The 19135-nt window shown below is 42.9% G+C and overlaps 1 protein-coding gene across 4 annotated transcripts in view; it reads left to right on the forward strand.

Moving 5' to 3' along the window:
• The window catches only part of DPF3 (double PHD fingers 3), a 195158-nt gene that overhangs the window by 68286 nt on the left and 107737 nt on the right, over positions 1-19135 (forward strand). For 2 of the 4 annotated variants that reach the window (XR_014005921.1, XM_081186343.1), the window contains exon 1: positions 321-391. The exons of the other annotated variants lie outside the window; for them this stretch is intronic. Coding sequence is in view for 1 of the 2 variants with exons in the window: in XM_081186343.1 (XP_081042469.1) it covers positions 330-391 (62 nt within the window). In the remaining variant the exon portion in view is untranslated. Of the gene's footprint in view, positions 1-320; positions 392-19135 lie in introns of those variants that run through there. 4 annotated transcript variants of the gene reach the window in all.

Here is a 19135-nt window from a genome sequence, read left to right on the forward strand (position 1 = left end):
CACTGAGCTATGCTTTTGTTTGAGAATAAAAATGCACAACCTAAAAACATTAACTTTACAATGTGCAAGAAAGGCTGAAGGCATAATAACATTGTTATCTTAGCCTGGGATAGAATTAAAAGACTTCTGCTGTCTAAAGGAACACCTTATAAGTAAGATTTGTCTAATGAAAAATAAAAATTATTTCAAGTCCTGCCCCCTCCTAAAATATAAAAAAATGTTCCAGCTTTGCCAGAAACACTAAGCGCATTAGCAGGTTTAATTGCCCCAGTTGCAGAGGCTCAGGAGGCCACCACACTGCATAGATTCCATTCCAGGATCCTTTCCAGATGGTGGCTCTTTTGACAGAATTCGGTGGCAGAGTTACAAGTGCAAGAAGTCTGCAGTTCAGGTGAAATATGAGTTAACGCTGCTGCTATGTGGGTTGGACGGGTGTTGTGTGGGAAGGAACAGGGAGACGGTTACAAGATCAGTTTGACTATGTCTGCGGCGAGAGAAATGTGAACTGGCTGGCTAAGGTTCCCACTGTTTTCCGCCCACTGGAGGAGGGAAAAAGGTTACTATTGATGCTTCGTTGTACTTGATGAAGAGGGTATTTGCTGAACTACCCTCTCACGTTTCAAGGTGAAATATTTATGCTTTTTCATCTTGGATGCCTTGGGTAATGTCACCAAGAACTCGTTATGCATGTGTAATTGCCTCTTGGTCCAATTCCGCTATCTTGTGACCAGTGTAAATGCTGATCATTGTGGGGTCCTCTCTGTCCAATGAAATGGTGCAGCTCAGCCTAGGAGTGGGCTAGCTGCCTAGCTCTAAACACTAGCGCTCAGTGAAGGCAGAGAAGCTCCCATACAGCTGAGCCGAGCCCGGCAGCCTCTTATCTCCCCTGCAGATGTTTGTGCTTTTGTCTTGCTTGTGCATGGAGGCAGGAGAGAATACGGGAATGTGCCAGCCCATTCCCTCTTTGCTTCCTCTTCCAAAACTGCCAAAGACTGGCAAACCTCAGACACTATATTTGGCAGGCAACACAAAGAGCAAAAGTGTGATAGCTACGTCAAATAAAGCATCTGACCGCATTTGGTCTTCTCTGTTGGTTTGGGGCCCAATTTACACTTAAGGAACCATGGTTTAACTCCGACTTTGACTTGAGGTTGTAGCCTAGCATTCTTGGTCCATTAGCAAGGCTGACTTCTGACCTCCCATTATGCGGCAGGGATGCTGCTGTCAAGAAGGTAGTGTGGCGGCTTCACCTCACTGGGCAAGCTGCTACCTCCAATGTGACACGGCCAGGGCTGATGGAGACATAATGTTAACTGGCCATAAACTGGGGTTAAGCAATGAGGCCAAAGGATTGAACACTCTTTCAAGCCTTTTCCCTTACCTGAACTCACCGCTTCTCTTTCACTTTGGTCTCAGGTATATCTGACTGCCATTGACCCCAGTTAGTAGAAAGGGGAAGGGGGCGGCTTCTGGAACTTAACCTTGCACTCTATAATTAGTTGCATAGTGCCACTGAGTTTGGCCTAACTAGGGCTAACATTGGTTAAACTTAACACTGAGTTGTGGATACGGAGCTTGGGTGCAAAAGAGGACGGGCTCCTTCTCTTTTAATTATTGTGTAGAAGCTTAAGCTGGCATCCTTCTTTCTCGGGAGACAATGGAGGAGAGCGCCTTTGGGGGTGAGGTCAAGCTCACAGCGCCTGCTGTGGCTGTAGAGACCAATGCGGTAGAGACGTGTTTTGTTGCAGCTAAGGCAGATGAAGGCATCCAGATGTGCTGCTGCAGATGCACCACGGCGTTTCTTCTCTCTGCACTCCTCCCAGCGGTCATTTATCCTCTGGTCACTGCTATGAATGCACAACTTGGCTGCCTGTGACCGCCTGTCTTCAGGCCCTGGGTCGTCTGCAAGGGATTTCCACATGGCAAAGCATGGCAGATCCTTATCTGAGAGATGCTATTTGCAGATGACACAGCTTTGACAGCACACTCCAAGGAATCTCTGGAGAGACTTATCAACTGTTTTGTGTAGAAGCTACCCTTGCTGAAATTCCCTCAACTATTAGCAGTTCAGGAGCCTTGCTTTCTTTTGCATCTGGTCATCCTAATGGGGCAGTGAGGGGGGCAAGGAGAGGCTCTCTTTCTTATCCTTTAACCCTGAGTTATCAGATTGCTGGCCTAAAATATTTTTATAATACCTACTATGCCCCTTCTCAAGGGTGGTGTACAACAGTGTAAACAATGACATCTGAATCTTCCTTTGCACTGGCTCTTATAACGGAGTTGTGCTGTTAAGCAAACATACATACAGGCAGCCCTGCATTGGGCAGCTAACCTTTGTTTTCTCTCCGAAAGTTAGAGGTTGCATTTTTATCTCTGAACTATATATTGATGCCTAGGGCAAGAGGAGGGGGAACCTTCCAGCATGATACTTAGCCAGAAGCACATTAACATAGCAGGGGTGGTTTATTTTGTATACTTGCTAGGTTTCTAGCCTAACCATATCAAAGCCTCAAGGTAGATCACAACCCTTTAATAACAAAGCACCATATCACATGAAACAGTTAACAGGGGCCATCTGAAGCCACCCCTTCCTCAAAAGTCTTGTAGCACTTTTAAAAGTAACATGGGACTGGGAATTTCATAACCATGGCTGGCAGGGGCAGCCTATCCTATTTTGCTGCCTGAGGCAAAACAGGAAGGTGCCTCCTGCCTGCTGCTGCCTGCCCCCACAAAAGCTGTGGGGGAACTGCCACAGGACTCTGCCACTCTGTGGCAGCCCTGTCCTGATGGCTAGTTACAATTGCTCTTATGTCAGCCTCTTCCTGGTTGCCGCTTTATTGCTTTAGTACTGCACTTTATCTGGTGATGCAAAATATTGGGGTAGAGCCCTTATTTTCTATAGCTTTCAATCATGCTGCTAACTCTTAAGAATACAATGCAGAAGTGGCAGGGAACCCGTAGTGCTCCCAATGTTGTTGGACTGCAACTCCCATCATCCCTGGCAAATGGCATTTGAATGAATGGAAATGCTCTAAATTCTGCAATTACACCATTATGGCAAAGCTTACAAGTTATTTGAGAGTGAAAGAAGAAAGGTCGAAACTTTTACAATGTTTAGACAGAACAGGGGAATATTTCTTGAATACTGGCATAACAAAGCAAATGCTTCACATGATTTAAATTAATACTTTCCATTTTTTTCATTAACCTTCTTTGTAAATGTGAGGTTTTATGAAACTGAATAAAATGGTAAGTTTTTTTTTAAAAAAAGGAAATGCTGTTTGGATAGAATTACTTAATGTGCTACGCATCATGTGAGCAAGACAGAATGAATTCAGGAGGTTTGGATGATGGAAAATAGAGTTTAGTCTGCCGAAAAGCAACAAATGCATGGTCAAGCCCCATTCATTTCAATGGAATTTATGTATGCTTACCCATAGAGGGACACGGGTGGCGCTGTGGGTTAAACCACAGAGCCTAGGACTTGCAGATCAGAAGGTCGGCGGTTCGAATCCCCGCGACGGGGTGAGCTCCCGTTGCTCGGTCCCTGCTCCTGCCAAGCTAGCAATTCGAAAGCACGTCAAAGTGCAAGTAGATAAATAGGTACCACTCCAGTGGGAAGGTAAATGGCGTTTCCGTGTGCTGCTCTGGTTCGCCAGAAGCGGCTTAGTCATGCTGGCTACATGACCCGGAAGCTGTACGCCGGCTCCCTTGGCCAGTAAAGCGAGATGAGCGCTGCAACCCCAAAGTCGGCCACGACTGGACCTAATGGTCAGGGGTCCCTTTACCTTTTTAACTTACCCATAAGGCTTTTGCCCCGGACATGTATCTTTTCTACATACATACCATACATAGAGTCTGAAGTCCTGCTGCCACAGTCAGAATACTGAGCAAGATCAACCAATGACTTGGGATAAGGCAGCTTCCTATGTTCCTAATTAGAATGTCACTGAGAATGAGACGGGTTCTTGTGGTAAATTATAATGAGGCAATAAGCATTTGCTACTAAGAGAATAAGCCATCTGTCCAGCTCTGTGTTAGAGAACCTTCTTAATCTCTTTATAAACTGTTGTGCACAGTTGCTTAATATGTTAAGTAGCAAACTCTTTTTTGTTTCTTTTGGATAGGTCTCAACGTTCTGCCCTTCTTCTCCGTCACCAATCTCATCCTCAATTTTTGGGTGTTACCATCTGATGGGGATGAGGCTGGAGGTGCAGAAATAGTTGCTAACTCTAGCTTGACAATTCCTGTGTACATCATGTAATCCTCTAAATCTCTGGCATTTTGATTCTTTCGACCGTCCCCTCTGCCTTCTGTTGCCTGCAAGTTTCTCAGGCTGTTTAACAAATTACAGTGCATTACCTTGACATTTCCACCCTACATGGGCATGGCAAGGGGAGCTGAGATATGTTATCCCCGCAATCCATGCTGTTACCCGGAAAAAAGAGAGAGGATGTTCTTTAACTGGAACTGATTAGGGCCTGATGTGGCCAAGAAACACATGAATGAAGGAACTGTGTTTTAAATCATTAAGTGAAGGCAGAGAGTGGGGTTGAGGGGAGCATCCAAACAAACAGGAAGAGACCATGAAATATCCCCTTTGATGTTTTGCGCTAGGCAGTTTTCAGTCTTTGCTTAAAGACTCTCTCTCTTCTCCCCCTCCCCCTTTCCCTGTTTGCCTCTTGTGGGACTGTATCCAATATTATAGCGTTCATGTAATGCCTTGAATTAGCTATCACTCTTCTTGAGATAATTATAGGTTTGTATAATGTACCTATTGTTCTGTTCCACAAAGCAGCACTGTCATATGGATGGCTGGGGTGGGGATACGAGAGAATCTCAGTTTGCCTCCTGCATCCACCCTGTGCTGTTAATTAGTATTCTGGTTTGCATTTCCTTCTTTAGGGGTTTCCTCCTCTGAAGGCTGCACTCCCTTGGACCGTCCCTTGCTCTTGGTCATCAGCCATCGCACACTGGTGCCAACGCCATTCCAGCCTTTATCACTACTCATCCTAATATAAAAGAATCCACTCGCCAGCACATTGGAAAGTAAATGAACCTTTCCACTGTGTTCTCTGAACAGACTGCCAAATTTTGGACAATATGGGTTACTCACAGTGAAGCAGCGTATTTCCCCAAATATCATAAGTTTTCTTGGGTATCTGTCAATATCCTTTCAGATTCTCTAGAATCTGCACTTTGCATGTGGGAAATATATTTATCTGTTTAGTGTATTTCCACTACCGTGGTACCTCGGGTTACACACGCTTCAGGTTACAGACTCCGCTAATCCAGAAATAGTACCTCGGGTTAAGAACTTTGCTTCAGGATGAGAACAGAAATCGTGTGGTGGCGCGGCGGCAGCAGGAAGCCCCATTAGCTAAAGTGGTGCTTCAGGTTAAGAACAGTTTCAGGTTAAGAACGGACCTCCAGAACAAATTAAGTTCTTAAACCGAGGTACCACTGTATAAGTTTCCAGGGTGGCTCGCGATATTTAAAATAACAGCATAAAACAAAATCAGTTCAACAACAATTATCACAACTAAAGCAGAAATAGCAATCAAAGCAACAAAAACCTTTTAGCTCTGTACAGCGTGGTAGCTAAGCCAGCAGATCTTGTCTGCACCTCGTGGTTAAGGAGGAGAGAGCTAAACCATGAGCTCAGATTCGGAAAATGCACTGACTAAGCCAAACCTTGGCTTAGCTGCTGTGCTGCACTAAAAGGACTAAAAGGAGGAGCAAAGCAGCTGTAATCTCCGCCTCTGGAGCCCACATGCCTGCATATTCAATGTCAGCACCAGGCAGACATTTAACAAATTAAGCAGCTTTTAATCAACGAAAAGGGATTGGCACTGTGGGTTAAACCACAGAGCCTAGGACTTGCCAATCAGAAGGTCGGCGGTTCGAATCCCCGTGATGGGGTGAGCTCCAGTTGCTCGGTCCCTGCTCCTGCCAACCTAGCAGTTTGAAAGCAGGTCAAAGTGCAAGTAGATAAATAGGTACCACTCTGGTGGGAAGGTAAACGGCATTTCTGTGCGCTGCTCTGGTTGCCAGAAGCGGCTGTACGCCGGCTCCCTCGGCCAATAAAGCGAGATGAGGGCCGCAACCCCAGAGGTGTCCGCGACTAGACCTAATGGTCAGGGGTCCTTTTACCTTTTAATCAACGAAAAAATATCCTGATAATCTGGCAGAATGTTTTAAACGTATTATTTTTAAATGTAAGTTCTGGTAGAAACTGCTGATGGCAAACATCACCTTAACAGGAATCTCCCCACTCCTTCTCCCACATACAGGATGAAATACTCTCTTCTTCTGCTTCTCCTGCTGTAACAGAGCATACCTCAGGCTTCAGAACTACTACTTTTAACTCCTATGCAGATTTAAGCAAACTCAGCTAATGGATTAATTGACTACAATTCATATGCTGAAATCAACTAAGATTTATTTGAATGACAATCCTAATAAAAAAATTACTGGGATGAAAGCTACAGAAATGCTTCTTATTTATAGTGTAATATAATTCAGCCATTAGAAGCTAATTGTTAGAAGTTATCTATCAAGCATCCGGTCATCCCCATTAATGCTAATTTTTTGCTCAATTACACCAGCTGTGATTTCTGTGATCGGGCTAAATTTTTTTACTTGTATAGTATTATTTGTATATGTAAGGAAGATACCCTCCATGAACAACAGCTTGATGGAGATGACTCTTACTGGTACCTTCTGCAGCCAGACGTACCTGAACTGTTTGAGGCTCATTGGAGACTTGGTGGAGTGCTGGGTCAGGCTTAAAGTTATCTCCATGGAGGGCTATTGCCTGTTGGAAGAGGCAGGGGAATCAAACAAAGGGAGCAGAGGAATATATACCTCCACTCCCTGCCATCATGGTTCCCACAGTACATCATGTCATGTGTCCCCAGCTGTATACATCTGAAAAGCCCTTTAGCTGTTGCCCAAAGAATTCTCATGCTCACGTTCCAGAATCCTCCTCAAATCCACTGAACTGGGCTGGAGTTTCTGTCCTAGAGATAACTTTATAAGAGTTTGTTTCCTGCCATCATAATAGGCCTGGGCTGCACACATTGCAGAATGTGGTAGAATCCCAAAGTGGTGGACTGTAACTTGATTGCAGGTGAGGATGCCATTTTTGAATGCAACCCAGATTTGAAAATATAACTCTCTGTAAGTGTAAGCAAAACAAAAATCCTGTTATTTCAGGAATAAAGGGTAAGCCTGTTATACTGGCTTTCTATTTGCAGGGGATTTTTCTTATTGCAGAAAAGAATTCAACATGTGATGCTTCTTGCGCATCCCAAAATTGTTCTCTCACCTCTGGACATCTCATTCCCATCTCATGTTTGCTGCATATGTAGAGCAGGCCAAAGTTACCAATTGTATTACTGATGGGATTCAGCAAAAACAGTTGCAGCTTTGGAAATGAGTGTAAAAGTAGCTGGTAATAATGATGACACAAGCCTTTGTACTTGAAAAACCCCTTCCTATACCTGATATGAAAGCCAATTCTGTCTGTCTGTGGTGATAGCTGATGAATGCGATGTGGCTGTTGATTGATGCTGGTGTTGAGTGATTTGTAATGTGAGATGGAGGGACAGGGCTGCACAGCCAGTTCCTCAGCATGTCCAGAAGATCTACATCTTGGCAATGGGGAGCTTTCAAAATCCATTTTCCTTCCTCAATCATTTGTGGAACTGTGTCATGGAAATAAATAGAAGCAGCTGATAAAGAAGCACAAGCTGGCAAGCTGCAAATATCACAGGTCCAAACTTATTTTGCTTGATGTAAACTTTTCAGGAGACTCATCACTATCGATGATCACCCTTTGCCACCATTATATTTCAATATATTTAAAATATTGTAGGTGGTGATGCTGGGTACCTTCAAGGAATTCTGAACCAGATATGCTCTTTGGAGAGGAAGGCACACAGGTATACTGTAGCCATCATGTCCTCGGTAGTCTTCTCCATGAACTTGTCTAATCCTTTTTTAAAGCCACCCAACTTGGCCATCATTACATCACGTGTGTGAGCAAATCCCACAGTATGTGCTGGATAAATAAGCACTTTCTTTGGTCTGTCGGTGTTATGTACTGAGTTGAATAGGATCCAAAATGCAGCAGTCTGGTCCTAAAATAATAGGATTCAGAATGCAGCAGTCTGATCGGTCCTAGAACAATGCAGCAGTATGATTGGTCCACAGGAGCCACCCAATCCAGCTCCAGGTGGAAGTGAATCCGCAACCTGACTGGCCTACAGGAGAATCCCAGAATTAGCCAATCATGTGCGGCCCATTGTGTAAATAGTTTATATAAAGCAGATATTGTGGGGGAACTTTCATTCCTCGCTACTATGAGCTGAATAAAGAGCATGAAATCCACACTCGACTCCGAGTATATTTCAGTCCCGAATATTCCAACATTCATGGCCCTGTGTTCTAGTATTACGATTGCTTTATGGTGCCCTTCCTTCGAACAATTGCAGCCTGCCTTATGCCATTGCAGCTATTTCCCCCCCTGTGCCCTGAAGTAGCAACCCCAAGATTAATCTTGGCAAACTGTGCAAGTGGTTGGCACCACTGGAGCAGCTCCAGAACATTTCCTCCCCTTGCCTTAAGTGTATTTACATACCACAGCTCATTGCTGTCCTGACACACTCCTTTCTGTATTCATTCCCAAGTCTTGGGTTTTTCGCTTAGTTCTTTCTCGACTATTTTCTGTTCCCTCTTGCATTCTTTTTTTTTTAAAAAAATGCGACAGTCACTGAAATGCTACTAAAGAGTAAGGATCCAACAAACTGGCTACAGCCTCTCATCTCTTAGTCATCACCTCATATTGTTCTTACCCTAATTAATGTTTGGCAGTAGCTATTCTGTTGAAGTTAGGCTGGAATCTGTTATGAGCCAGCCCCAACTTGACAGCACACGATCCCTGATTTGGAGGATGAGAATCACAAGCATGCCCTAGTAGCTGAGGTAGCTTATGAACTGCAGGAGTATTATTATTATTATTATTATTATTATTTATTTATTTATTATTTATATATATATATTTAAATTTATATACCACCCTTCATCAAGATATCCCAGGCAGTTCACAGAATAAAATACAAGATAAGACACAAGTAAATAATTAAACCAAAACAACAAAACAGTAACCACCCCCTTCCCACAGATATATTTAAAAGCTGATAGGCGTGTTAATTTGACTAAACCAAATGCTCCAAGGAACCCCGTGGAACTCGAAAGCTGTAAGAACTTTATCATGCCCCCCTGGAAAATTATGATAACCTGGGCACAGTAGAAATAAGTATTTATTTTACTTACATTTTACTTACATTTGATAATAGTCTTTGAATTTACTCTACCAAGCCCACAACGCTCAGACCAAAGTGGAAAAGAACACCGGCTAATACAGTTTCCAACATCAGACATATCAATTGTATAGTTTAATCAAAAACAAACAATTCCAATTTCTAACAACTGTCAAAAGCATAATTATTCTTAAGGCCCCGTCATTCTAATAACCCATTACGGTTTTATCTGAATTACCAGACAAATTAAAAACTTAAGAACCATCTCGCTTATCTATTGTTCCAGCTTCTTTTAACTGTTCCCAAAGCAATTGTCCTCTTCAGGAATCTGCATGAAGCCGTAGTACCTTTTTTAAAAAGTCCACCAACTTAATTGGAAATCTCCATCTATAATTAATATGTAAATGCTGTAACTCACTTGTAAGCCATTTCCAAAGCCTATGCTTTTCTAAGTGTCTTGCAAGATAAATCAGATAAAATCTGTATTGGAGAGTTACTCATTAATAAATTTTGTGTCTGCCAAGCAGACCTCCTTATTAGATTTTTCAGATGCTTCAGTCCTGTAAGTGTACACCTGGAAGTAAGCCCTGCTGAACACAGCAAGACTTTCTTCTGAGTAAACATGCATAGGATTGTTGTGCTGCAAGTCTATTAGCATATAACGTGAGCCACAGGGATGCTTATTTCCTTGCTGGTAGCAAGACTAAAGTGCAAAGGCAGATCTGAGAGTGCTGCCTGCTTGTAGAATTGCTTCTGACCTTTTCAGGTCTTAAGATCTGCAGAGGGGAACCAGGAGAGGGTGGTGTTTTTTGTGTGCCAGCCTCTCAATCTTTGATAATCAAGGTGCTTTGTGGGACCCACCTCTTTTGCTGAATTTATCCAGTTCTTGTCTGTTTGGAATTGTTTTAAAGTCAGGTAAAGGGACCCCTGACCATTAGGTCTAGTCGTGACTGACTCTGGGGTTGCGGCGCTCATCTCGCTTTATTAGCCAAGGGAGCCGGCATACAACTTCCGGGTCATGTGGCCAGCATGACCAAGCTGCTTCTGGCAAACCAGAACAGTGCACGGAAATGCCGTTTATCTTCCCGCCGGTGTATACCTATTTATCTACTTGCACTTTGTCGTGCTTTTGAACTGCTAGGTTGGCAGGAGAAGGGACTGAGCAATGGGAGCTCACCCCGTTGCGGGGATTCGAACCGCTGACCTTTTGATCGTCATGTTCTATAATTGTAATGGTTTTATCTGTTATTGTAAGTTGCATATTCTGTTGTTGTAAAGTGCCCTGAGACTTTATGGTGAAAGGCAGATAAGGACAGTGGACGCTCGGGTTGCGAACATGATTCATGCGGGAGGCATGTTCGCAACCTGCAGCGTCCACAACCCACAGCGCTGCGTCTGTGCATGTGCAGGTCGTGATTTGGCACTTCTGTGCATGCGCAATGCGTGATTTAGCGCTTCTGCACATGTTCAAGCACCGAAACCTGGAAGTAACCCGTTCCAGTACTTCCGGGTTTCGGCGCGTCCGTAACCCGAAAACGCGCAACCTGAAGCGTCTGTAACCCGAGGTATGACTGTAAATAATTTAATAAAGAATTTAAAACCATATTTCCCTTCTCTTCAAAGTAGCAGAGAATCACAGTTTTTACCAGCGGTGCTGTATTATTTTGGCTTCTGGACATGTGGTTGTGCCCTGAGAAGAAATGCAATGAAAAACACTAGCAACTAGTCAATGGCGATTAATCTTACATAAACAGTGCAGTTATCTACACAGCTACTCAAAAGTAAGTCTCTTTAATTTCCTAAATGAGGCTTCCTCCCAGGTAAATGAGTAAGCAGCCAAACTTTCCTGAACTCAATAGGATTTACTTCTGCATAGTCACATGCATAGGGTCATGCTGTATAGTATACATATGCACCACAATGACTCCTATTACAAAGAATTGTAATATGAAGGCCACAATTACTTCAGAATAAGTTTAACTAAACTCAGTGGGTCTCATCTGTAACTAAACATGTAAAGGACTGTATTGTAAATGACTTACTCAGGGATGGATAAATATTATCAAACCTTTATTGCATTAGCATACAGCCATAGCAAAATAAGACATAAATACTAGAGACAAGCAACCAAACAAAATTCAAAGCAATATTACTGGCGTAATGACATTTAAATTACCCTAAGACAATAATGTAAAGATTTAGTTGCCAGCGCCAAGAATCTAAAATGCGGATGTATATAAAGCATAAAATGGCCCCAAAATAGGCTCGGCACATTGGGTTAAAAAGTAATAAAAAGAATTAAAACAGGTCCAGGTCTAGGACACACTACCCAGTCAGAGTAGCCCTGAGTTTCAGAGCCTGCACTATAAAGATTGCCACCCCACGTGAAATTTGGGGATTTGCGTCCACAAGAAGCGATTTCAAACAGTCTTCCTTAGATGTAATGGTGGACGGGATCAAGAGGAGGAGCTTAGGTCTTATTGGCTCATAAATACGGCAGTAGAAAAAGAAATGTATGAAGTCCTCTACTTCATTCATTGTGCATGGACATAAACGCTGAGTAATAGGGGTCTTAGAGTAAATCCCCTGCAGGAAGGCCGTGGGTATAGAATGGAAACGGGCCATAGTGAACGCTCTTCTCAAATTGGGCTCCGTCAGTTCTATCAAGTAGTTAGCAAGTGATCTTACCACTTTCACTTTAGGGAGCCACATGGAGAGGCGGGCTGTGGTGGACTGTGCCCGGTCCATGGCCTCGTCTCTTGTAAGAATCCAGGCCCGGATTTTATGTTGGTCCCAAGATGACAGTGTGTCGAGATCTGGGAGGGAGTAGCGTGCAGTAATAGTCTCCATGGCCTTGGACCATTTGTTGGTATGAGAAAAAGTTTAAAAGGCTTGCCTAGCTAGTAGGGAACCTGGGGCATTGATTAATTTACAGTAAAAACTAATGATTCTAATGTGGGCTCTCGCAACAATGGAGGGGAGGCCCAGTTCTGTTCTTAACTGTGCAGCAACTGAGCCCTTGGGGAGACCCAGTAACTTTCGTGCAAAAGTGTTTTGTAGAATCTCGAGCCGTTGTAGTGTTTTTAAATTCCACCCCCAGATTTCAACCCCATACAGTAACATCGGGAGGACTTTGCTGATAAATGCTTTTCTGCTTGGTGGAACCAACTGGCCGCCTTTTGCATAGAAGAATTTCTCCAAGGCTTTGATGGTTCTACAGGCAGCCAGGATGGTCATATTTAGGTGAGCTGACCAGCTAAGCCCATGCTGAAAAGTGATACCCAAATACTTGAATGCTGAACAATATTCAATAGAGTGGCCCTCAAAATTCCAGAAAGGCTTCCGAGTTTTCGTGCCAAAAGTAAGAATTTTGGTTTTGGCGAAATTGATTTTGAGGGAGTTGGTATGAGCCCTCTGAGCATGTTGTTTAGGCCCTGCTTGGTTAAAGACAGTATCACCATGTCGTCCGCATAGAGTAATATGGGGATCTTGAGCTGTTGTAAAGAGGGGGCAGATTGATTTAGGGCCTTCAGGATGGATAAATATTTTCAAATCTTTACACACACCGTGCCCCCAACCTCAGCATCCATTCTTCGGCGATCAGCCTTCTTTATGGTCCAGCTCTCACTTCCATACATCACTACTGGGAAAACCATGGCTTTAACTATACAGACCTTTGTCGGCAAGGTGATGTCTCTGCTTTTTAAGATGCTGTCTAGGTTTGTCATTGCTTTTCTCCCAATAAGCAGGCGTCTTTTAATTTCGTGGCTGCTGTCACCATCTGCAGTGATCATGGAGCCCAAGAAAGTAAAATCTCTCACTGCCTCCATTTCTTCCCCTTCTATCAACACAAATAGTCCCCCTTTCTCTCCCATCAAAAACCCTTCTGTGTGCAAAGGAATCAATTGGATTCCATCTATATGTATTTTTGTGTGTGTGAAGAAACTCAAGTTTAGACAGGAGAGGTCCAGTGGTTAGCATACCACACTCCTTGCAAATGGAATTGAGACTGATGAGGAATAGAAACCACCTCCCATGATAGTCCTTTATCATATCTGAATGCCTTTCTTCATTATGTGGCCATAGACTATAAGGCAGCTTCATTTCTGATGGATTTCATTGGAATTCCATCAGAAAGAATGTTAGGTTGATATGCTAGAAAGATAAAGAGATTGATTTTTTAAAAAAACTTTAATTACTAAAGTTAAGGAGGATCTTTAGGGGAAAGTAGACATTTTCTGTCAAATGTGTCTCTTGTTGGCACTAATAACTTATTGGATGAGATAGATTTTAGTGCTTTGTTATGTATGTTGATTATGTTTCTTATGCATTATCCCATCTTTATTACTGCAAATGATATCTATTCAGGGCAGGCAGATGTTTAAATAAATGGATCTTTCTATTTGTGTATTTCAAGGCCAGGCTCGGGAGCAAAATAAAATCTAATTATTACGCTAATGTAAATTTATTATAGAGCTGTTAAATGTAATTGTGGTTTACAAGACTCATATTGTGAATCCAGAATTATTTCACTGCATGGAGCTAGTTGCTTGGGGACAGAATTACATAGTTTAAACAGCTCACTTCCCTCCTTTCCTTTGAGTTTCATAAACTTGTAGCACGACAGATCAATTAAGCATGCAATTGTAAGGTTAGAGTCTACCTTAAGACCATCTAGCCAAACCTCCGGCACTGAGACGGCATCTTTGAACACCCTGAACAGATTAGATTACTCAGAATGCTATAAACAGAGAGGAGTGAAGAAAGTGTGCCATAGGAACCTGCAAGGCAATCAAGTGAAACAAGGGTTTTTTTTGCTGCAACTTCTGTTGTTACACTATTGGTGCATCAGGAAGTGTGAACCATGACAGCAATACAGCTTGAGACTCTCAAATGAAGAATGGTGTGGTTCAAGGCCACCTGGCAATATAGGAGCCAACTCCTAGGGACCAAAGGGGCTTCGGCTGTCCCAATAAAATATTTGAGAGGGGCCCTCAAAGTTGATGGGCATTGCCATTCAAATGGTGTGCACGCACCATGTCATGTGATCAATTATGCAGGGCGGGGCTTACCCCCCCCCCCCAAATATCTTATTCGAGTTGGCACCCCAGCCTGGCACTGAGAGTGATCTGGACCACATGGGCACAATGTGCCGCAGTTTTGATCTTCTGACCCCATTGTGAAGTGACTCAACTGTGAACTGACCTGTGGCACAATGCAGTTCACCAAGGTGATTTGTATATTTAAATGCAGCCAGTGAAATTCTCACTGGACAGTTTGCACCTCTCTACGTATGCTACTAGGTGAGTCAAGTGAACTAACTACAAGAGAAGAAAAAATCTGCTTCATTATGACTTCATTTGATATCTATGATTTATCTTCTTTCGATGCAAAAACTGCATATGTTGCAGAGAAGAGTCCCCAAACACCCAGGAAGTTTGACAATGGTATTATTAAGTCTGACGGGAATGGGTGGGTGGGAGGCAGTGATTGGATTTGCAAGTTGCTACACTGTTAAGTCAGTTTTAGATAAAAATGCACCTGGGATGCACAGCACTTATTTGGATCTGTGTTGTGAATGCTCCAAATATGCGATGCCAGCATGTTAGAAGGTGGAAGAACAGTGGCTGGTGCTGTTAGAAATGGAAGCCCACCATTGAAATCCTACCTCAACCACAGTGGGTGCGACCACTGTTGTTGTTTTTTTAGCAGCATGCTAGTTCCTCATCTCTATAATGGAAAGAACTCCATGGAAACAAAATAATTAAAATGTGATTTTCTCCCCTTGCTGTTTGAAGACAGAAGGTGGTGTTTTAATGCATGACATCTATGGGGCTGTGTTGTCATTGGGTGATGTGTCATAGTTTCACTTCCAATGACATGGGATCTTTAACAGTCACTACCAAAAGGATTTAATTCTTTTTTTGAGGGGAGGGTTGCGTGTAGGAACAAGGTGGGTTTTTAACATGCAATATGAAACTTTTGAGCACTGGTCTCCATTGACTGGCTGAACATCCCCAACATATTGTTGGCCAAAGCCAAAATCACCTTACAAGATACTGGGCAGGTTTTGCTCGGATGTTAAAGACAAGTGGTGACAGGACTGAGCCATGTGGCTCTCAGGCATATATGAGAGCTGCCTAGGGAGGAAAAGCAGCTGCCCATTATGCATCTCTTGGGACCTGTTAGAAAGGAATTAGTGTAGTCAGCTTAGCACCATTCTCTTGGTACTGACCGTGCTGGCAGAACTTCACAGTCGGCCATGCCTCGCTGCTGATAGATCAAGAGATAGTAGCGGCATGGCTGATTTTCTTTTTGTCATTTCTCATGAATGCCCAGTGCATTTTTGCTGCTTTGGTTTTTCATATACGACTCAGCTGGGAGAAACATCATTGCTGCTTTGCTTCTTGATTCACCTGGAAAATCTACAGCAGGGATGGGGAGCCCAAAGCCTGGATCCATGGGCAACCTTCTGGGGAGCCACAGGCCAGTAGTAGGGGAAGCCAGAAGCAAAAGTGGACAGAGCAATAGATGTGACTCCTATCTTTGTGCCATAGGCTACATTATAGCTGTGTAGAGCCATGTAGAGGGTTCCGCATCTCCCTCACCGATCCATCCTCCATCCAGGCAAACAAGAGGCATTATCACAGTTCAAGGACACATGCCAGCCAGGCAAAAGTATTTGAGGGAAAGAGTAAGCAAGGTCAGTGAGAGATGGGGCATTGGGAGAGGGGTGTGCCTGAGAAGGATATGAAGCCTGAGATACGTCCAGAGAGCCAGACCGAGAGACTTGGAGGGCTGCATTTGGTTCCCATATCTGATGTTCCCTATGCCTGATCTCCACTATGGGTGCTTCAGATAGTTTGTCACCACTTTCTCAATTGCTTCCTAAGGTTGGAAGACTATTAGCAAGGCCATGGTAATTGGGTTTGGATGTATTTTGATTGCACAGTTATTTATTTATCTTTCATTTTATTGAAATACATATATAAGCTGCTTAAATGTTTTAAGAATCTATGTAAAAAATAGTAGTCATACCTCATGTTACGTTTGCTTCATGTTACATTTTTTCAGGTTGCGTCCTGCGGTGACCCGGAAGTACCGGAAAGGGTTACTTCCAGGTTTTGCCGCTTGCACAGACGCACAAAATGATGTCACACGCAGAAGCGGTGAATCGCAACCCGCACATGCGCAGACGCGCCACTGCGGGTTGCTTTCCTTTCATGTTGCGAACGGGCCTCCGGAACGGATCCCGTTCACAACCAGAGGTACCACTGTATTTCTCTTGCTTGCCTTGAGCCTTCTCACAATTACCTCCACTAACTTGCAATACTCTAAAAGAGGATTCATCAAATTAATGGAGACTATGGCTTTGAGTGAATACAGTGGTACCTCGGGTTACAGACGCTTCAGGTTACAGACTCCACTAACCCAGAAATAGTACCTCGGGTTAAGAACTTTACCTCAGGATGAGAACAGAAATCGTGCTCTGGCGGCGCAGCGGGAGGCCCCATTAGCTAAAGTGGTGCTTCAGGTTAAGAACAGTTTCAGGTTAAGAACGGACCTCCAGAACTAATTAAGTTCTTACCAGAGGGACCACTGTACTTACTACTGTGGCTATGCTCTGTGTCTGCGGTTAGAGGCAGAAATGCTTCTGCACACCAGTTTCTGGAAACCACAGGACGGGGCCTGCTCTTGGGCTCGGTTCCTGCTTCATGGTTTCTCACAGGCATCTGGTTGGCCACTGTTCGCTACTAAGCCTGTTGTTCGTACTGAAGTTGAAAGATTTTGATTTGGTTAAGGTCACTTGTTAAGGTCGTGACAAAGAGTTCTGCTTATGTCTTTGGTGGTTTCACACCAAAATACTAACATCGTTGTGTAGCCCATTTGGAAACGTCAGGTGTCAGAACTAGAGGAATTTGAGGGGAACATTAAAAGAAAAACAAAACCAACTCACAGAGAGTTTTCTAGAGTTATGGCAGGAAGACTCTAGCAGGCTATTCCTATGCATTTAGCAAGCTCTCAATTTCATTTTAACATCTGCAGTTTTGTGTAACTGGTGTTATTAGAGGCTTGTGTTAGCAGCATCACCAAAACTCTCTTCAGGCATTAACATTAACATTAATTAAACAGGTGAAGGGGTGCAGGGAGCATGAGTATGTTAGTTCTCCTTCCATAACCATTTCCATTGCCCTCCAACTTGTGGAGGGCGACTATCTGCAGCAGGGAATCTTCTATCCTTGTAGGGCTCCTTGTGTAGCCACGCAACGGGGTGAGCTCCCATTGCTCTGTCCCAGCTTCTGCCAACCTAGCAGTTCGAAAGCATGCCAATGCAAGTAGATAAATAGGTACCGCTTTGGCAGGAAGGTAAACAGTGTTTCTGTGTTCTCTGGCTACCGTCATGGTGTCCTGTTGCGCCAGAAGCGGTTTAGTCATGCTGGCCACATGACCCGGAAAAGCTGTCTATGGACAAACGTTGGCTCCCTCGGCCTGAAGCAAGTTGAGCGCCACAACCCCATAGTAGCCTTTGACTGGACAACTGTCCAGGGGTCCTTTACCTTTGTGTATTTTAGATCCCTGGAAAATTAGGGTTCTAACTTACACGGGGAGTCTGTGACTGGAGAAGGCTGCTCATATAACTGCCTTCCACAATGACAGGAGATGGAGCTAGCACAGTCATGGATGTATATTCAGGTTTTATTTATTTATTTATTTATTTATTTATTTATTTATTTATTTATTTATTTATTTGGTACTGCAAATCTTGTAAATTGGAAGAAATCTTTTAGTGTGGCAGCAACCACACTTTGGAACACCCTCCCTGTTGACGTCAAGCGGGGTCTTTTACTCTTTGCTGTGTCTGCTTAAAACATTTTTTGTATAGGCAAACTTGTCGACATGTAGATGTTGATGTGTTTTGATCTTTCTTAAATTTTAATTATTTAACATGTTTTTAATTGTTTTGATCAGCTTTTATAGATAATTTTAATATTTCCTGTAAACTGTTTAGAGATTTTACCACACTCAAGCAGCATATAAATGTTGTTAAATAAATAAATAAAAATTCATGCTACCTCCCTCTTGTTTTTCTGTCACCCCGTTTTGCTTATATTATCCTGCCAGCATTCACAAGCTGAGTATGCTGGAGTAATGATACTGATAATTGCAGCGTCTCTTTTCATTTAAGACAAAATGAAGCAGGTGGTATAGTCCTCAATAGCGTCTCACTGATATATGAAATTTCCAAGTTTCTTAAAAAAAATTCAAAGTCAAGGGGTTACTCTGGATATTCCAAAGTTGGCAAAATGTGAGCAGATGCTTTTTATTTATTTATTTAAAATATTTATGAATCACCCTCCCTCCAAAGAAGCTCAGGGCGATATACAATAACACAAAAATTATGCTCTCTCCCTCTTTCTGCATCCACTCACACCCCAAAATCAATTTAAAACACAGAAAGAGATGATAAGAACAAGAGATGAATGATGAAAACAAAGCTAAATGTGGTAAAGTAGAGCCTATATTCTATGAAAATATTTATTTTCTGGTTAAAGCTATAGTAACATTTTTGATAACATCAAATAATTGACACATCATTTTTAAAAAACATCTTTTTAAAAAATTCTTTAAAATCAAAATTTCTTATTTTCAGACCTCTATCGGCTTTTCAACTGCTGGCAATAACTGAACCCTTTGATTTTCATATAACTTCCCCCCACCATAGCAAAACTGGCATTTTCAGATTTTAAACAATCCTTGATGCCATCAATTTAACAAAAACATTTGAAGTTTGAAGTTCTACTTTTATT

The sequence above is a fragment of the Podarcis bocagei genome, assembly GCF_964188305.1.
Source record: "Podarcis bocagei genome assembly, chromosome: 1".
Taxonomy (NCBI): domain Eukaryota; kingdom Metazoa; phylum Chordata; class Lepidosauria; order Squamata; family Lacertidae; genus Podarcis; species Podarcis bocagei.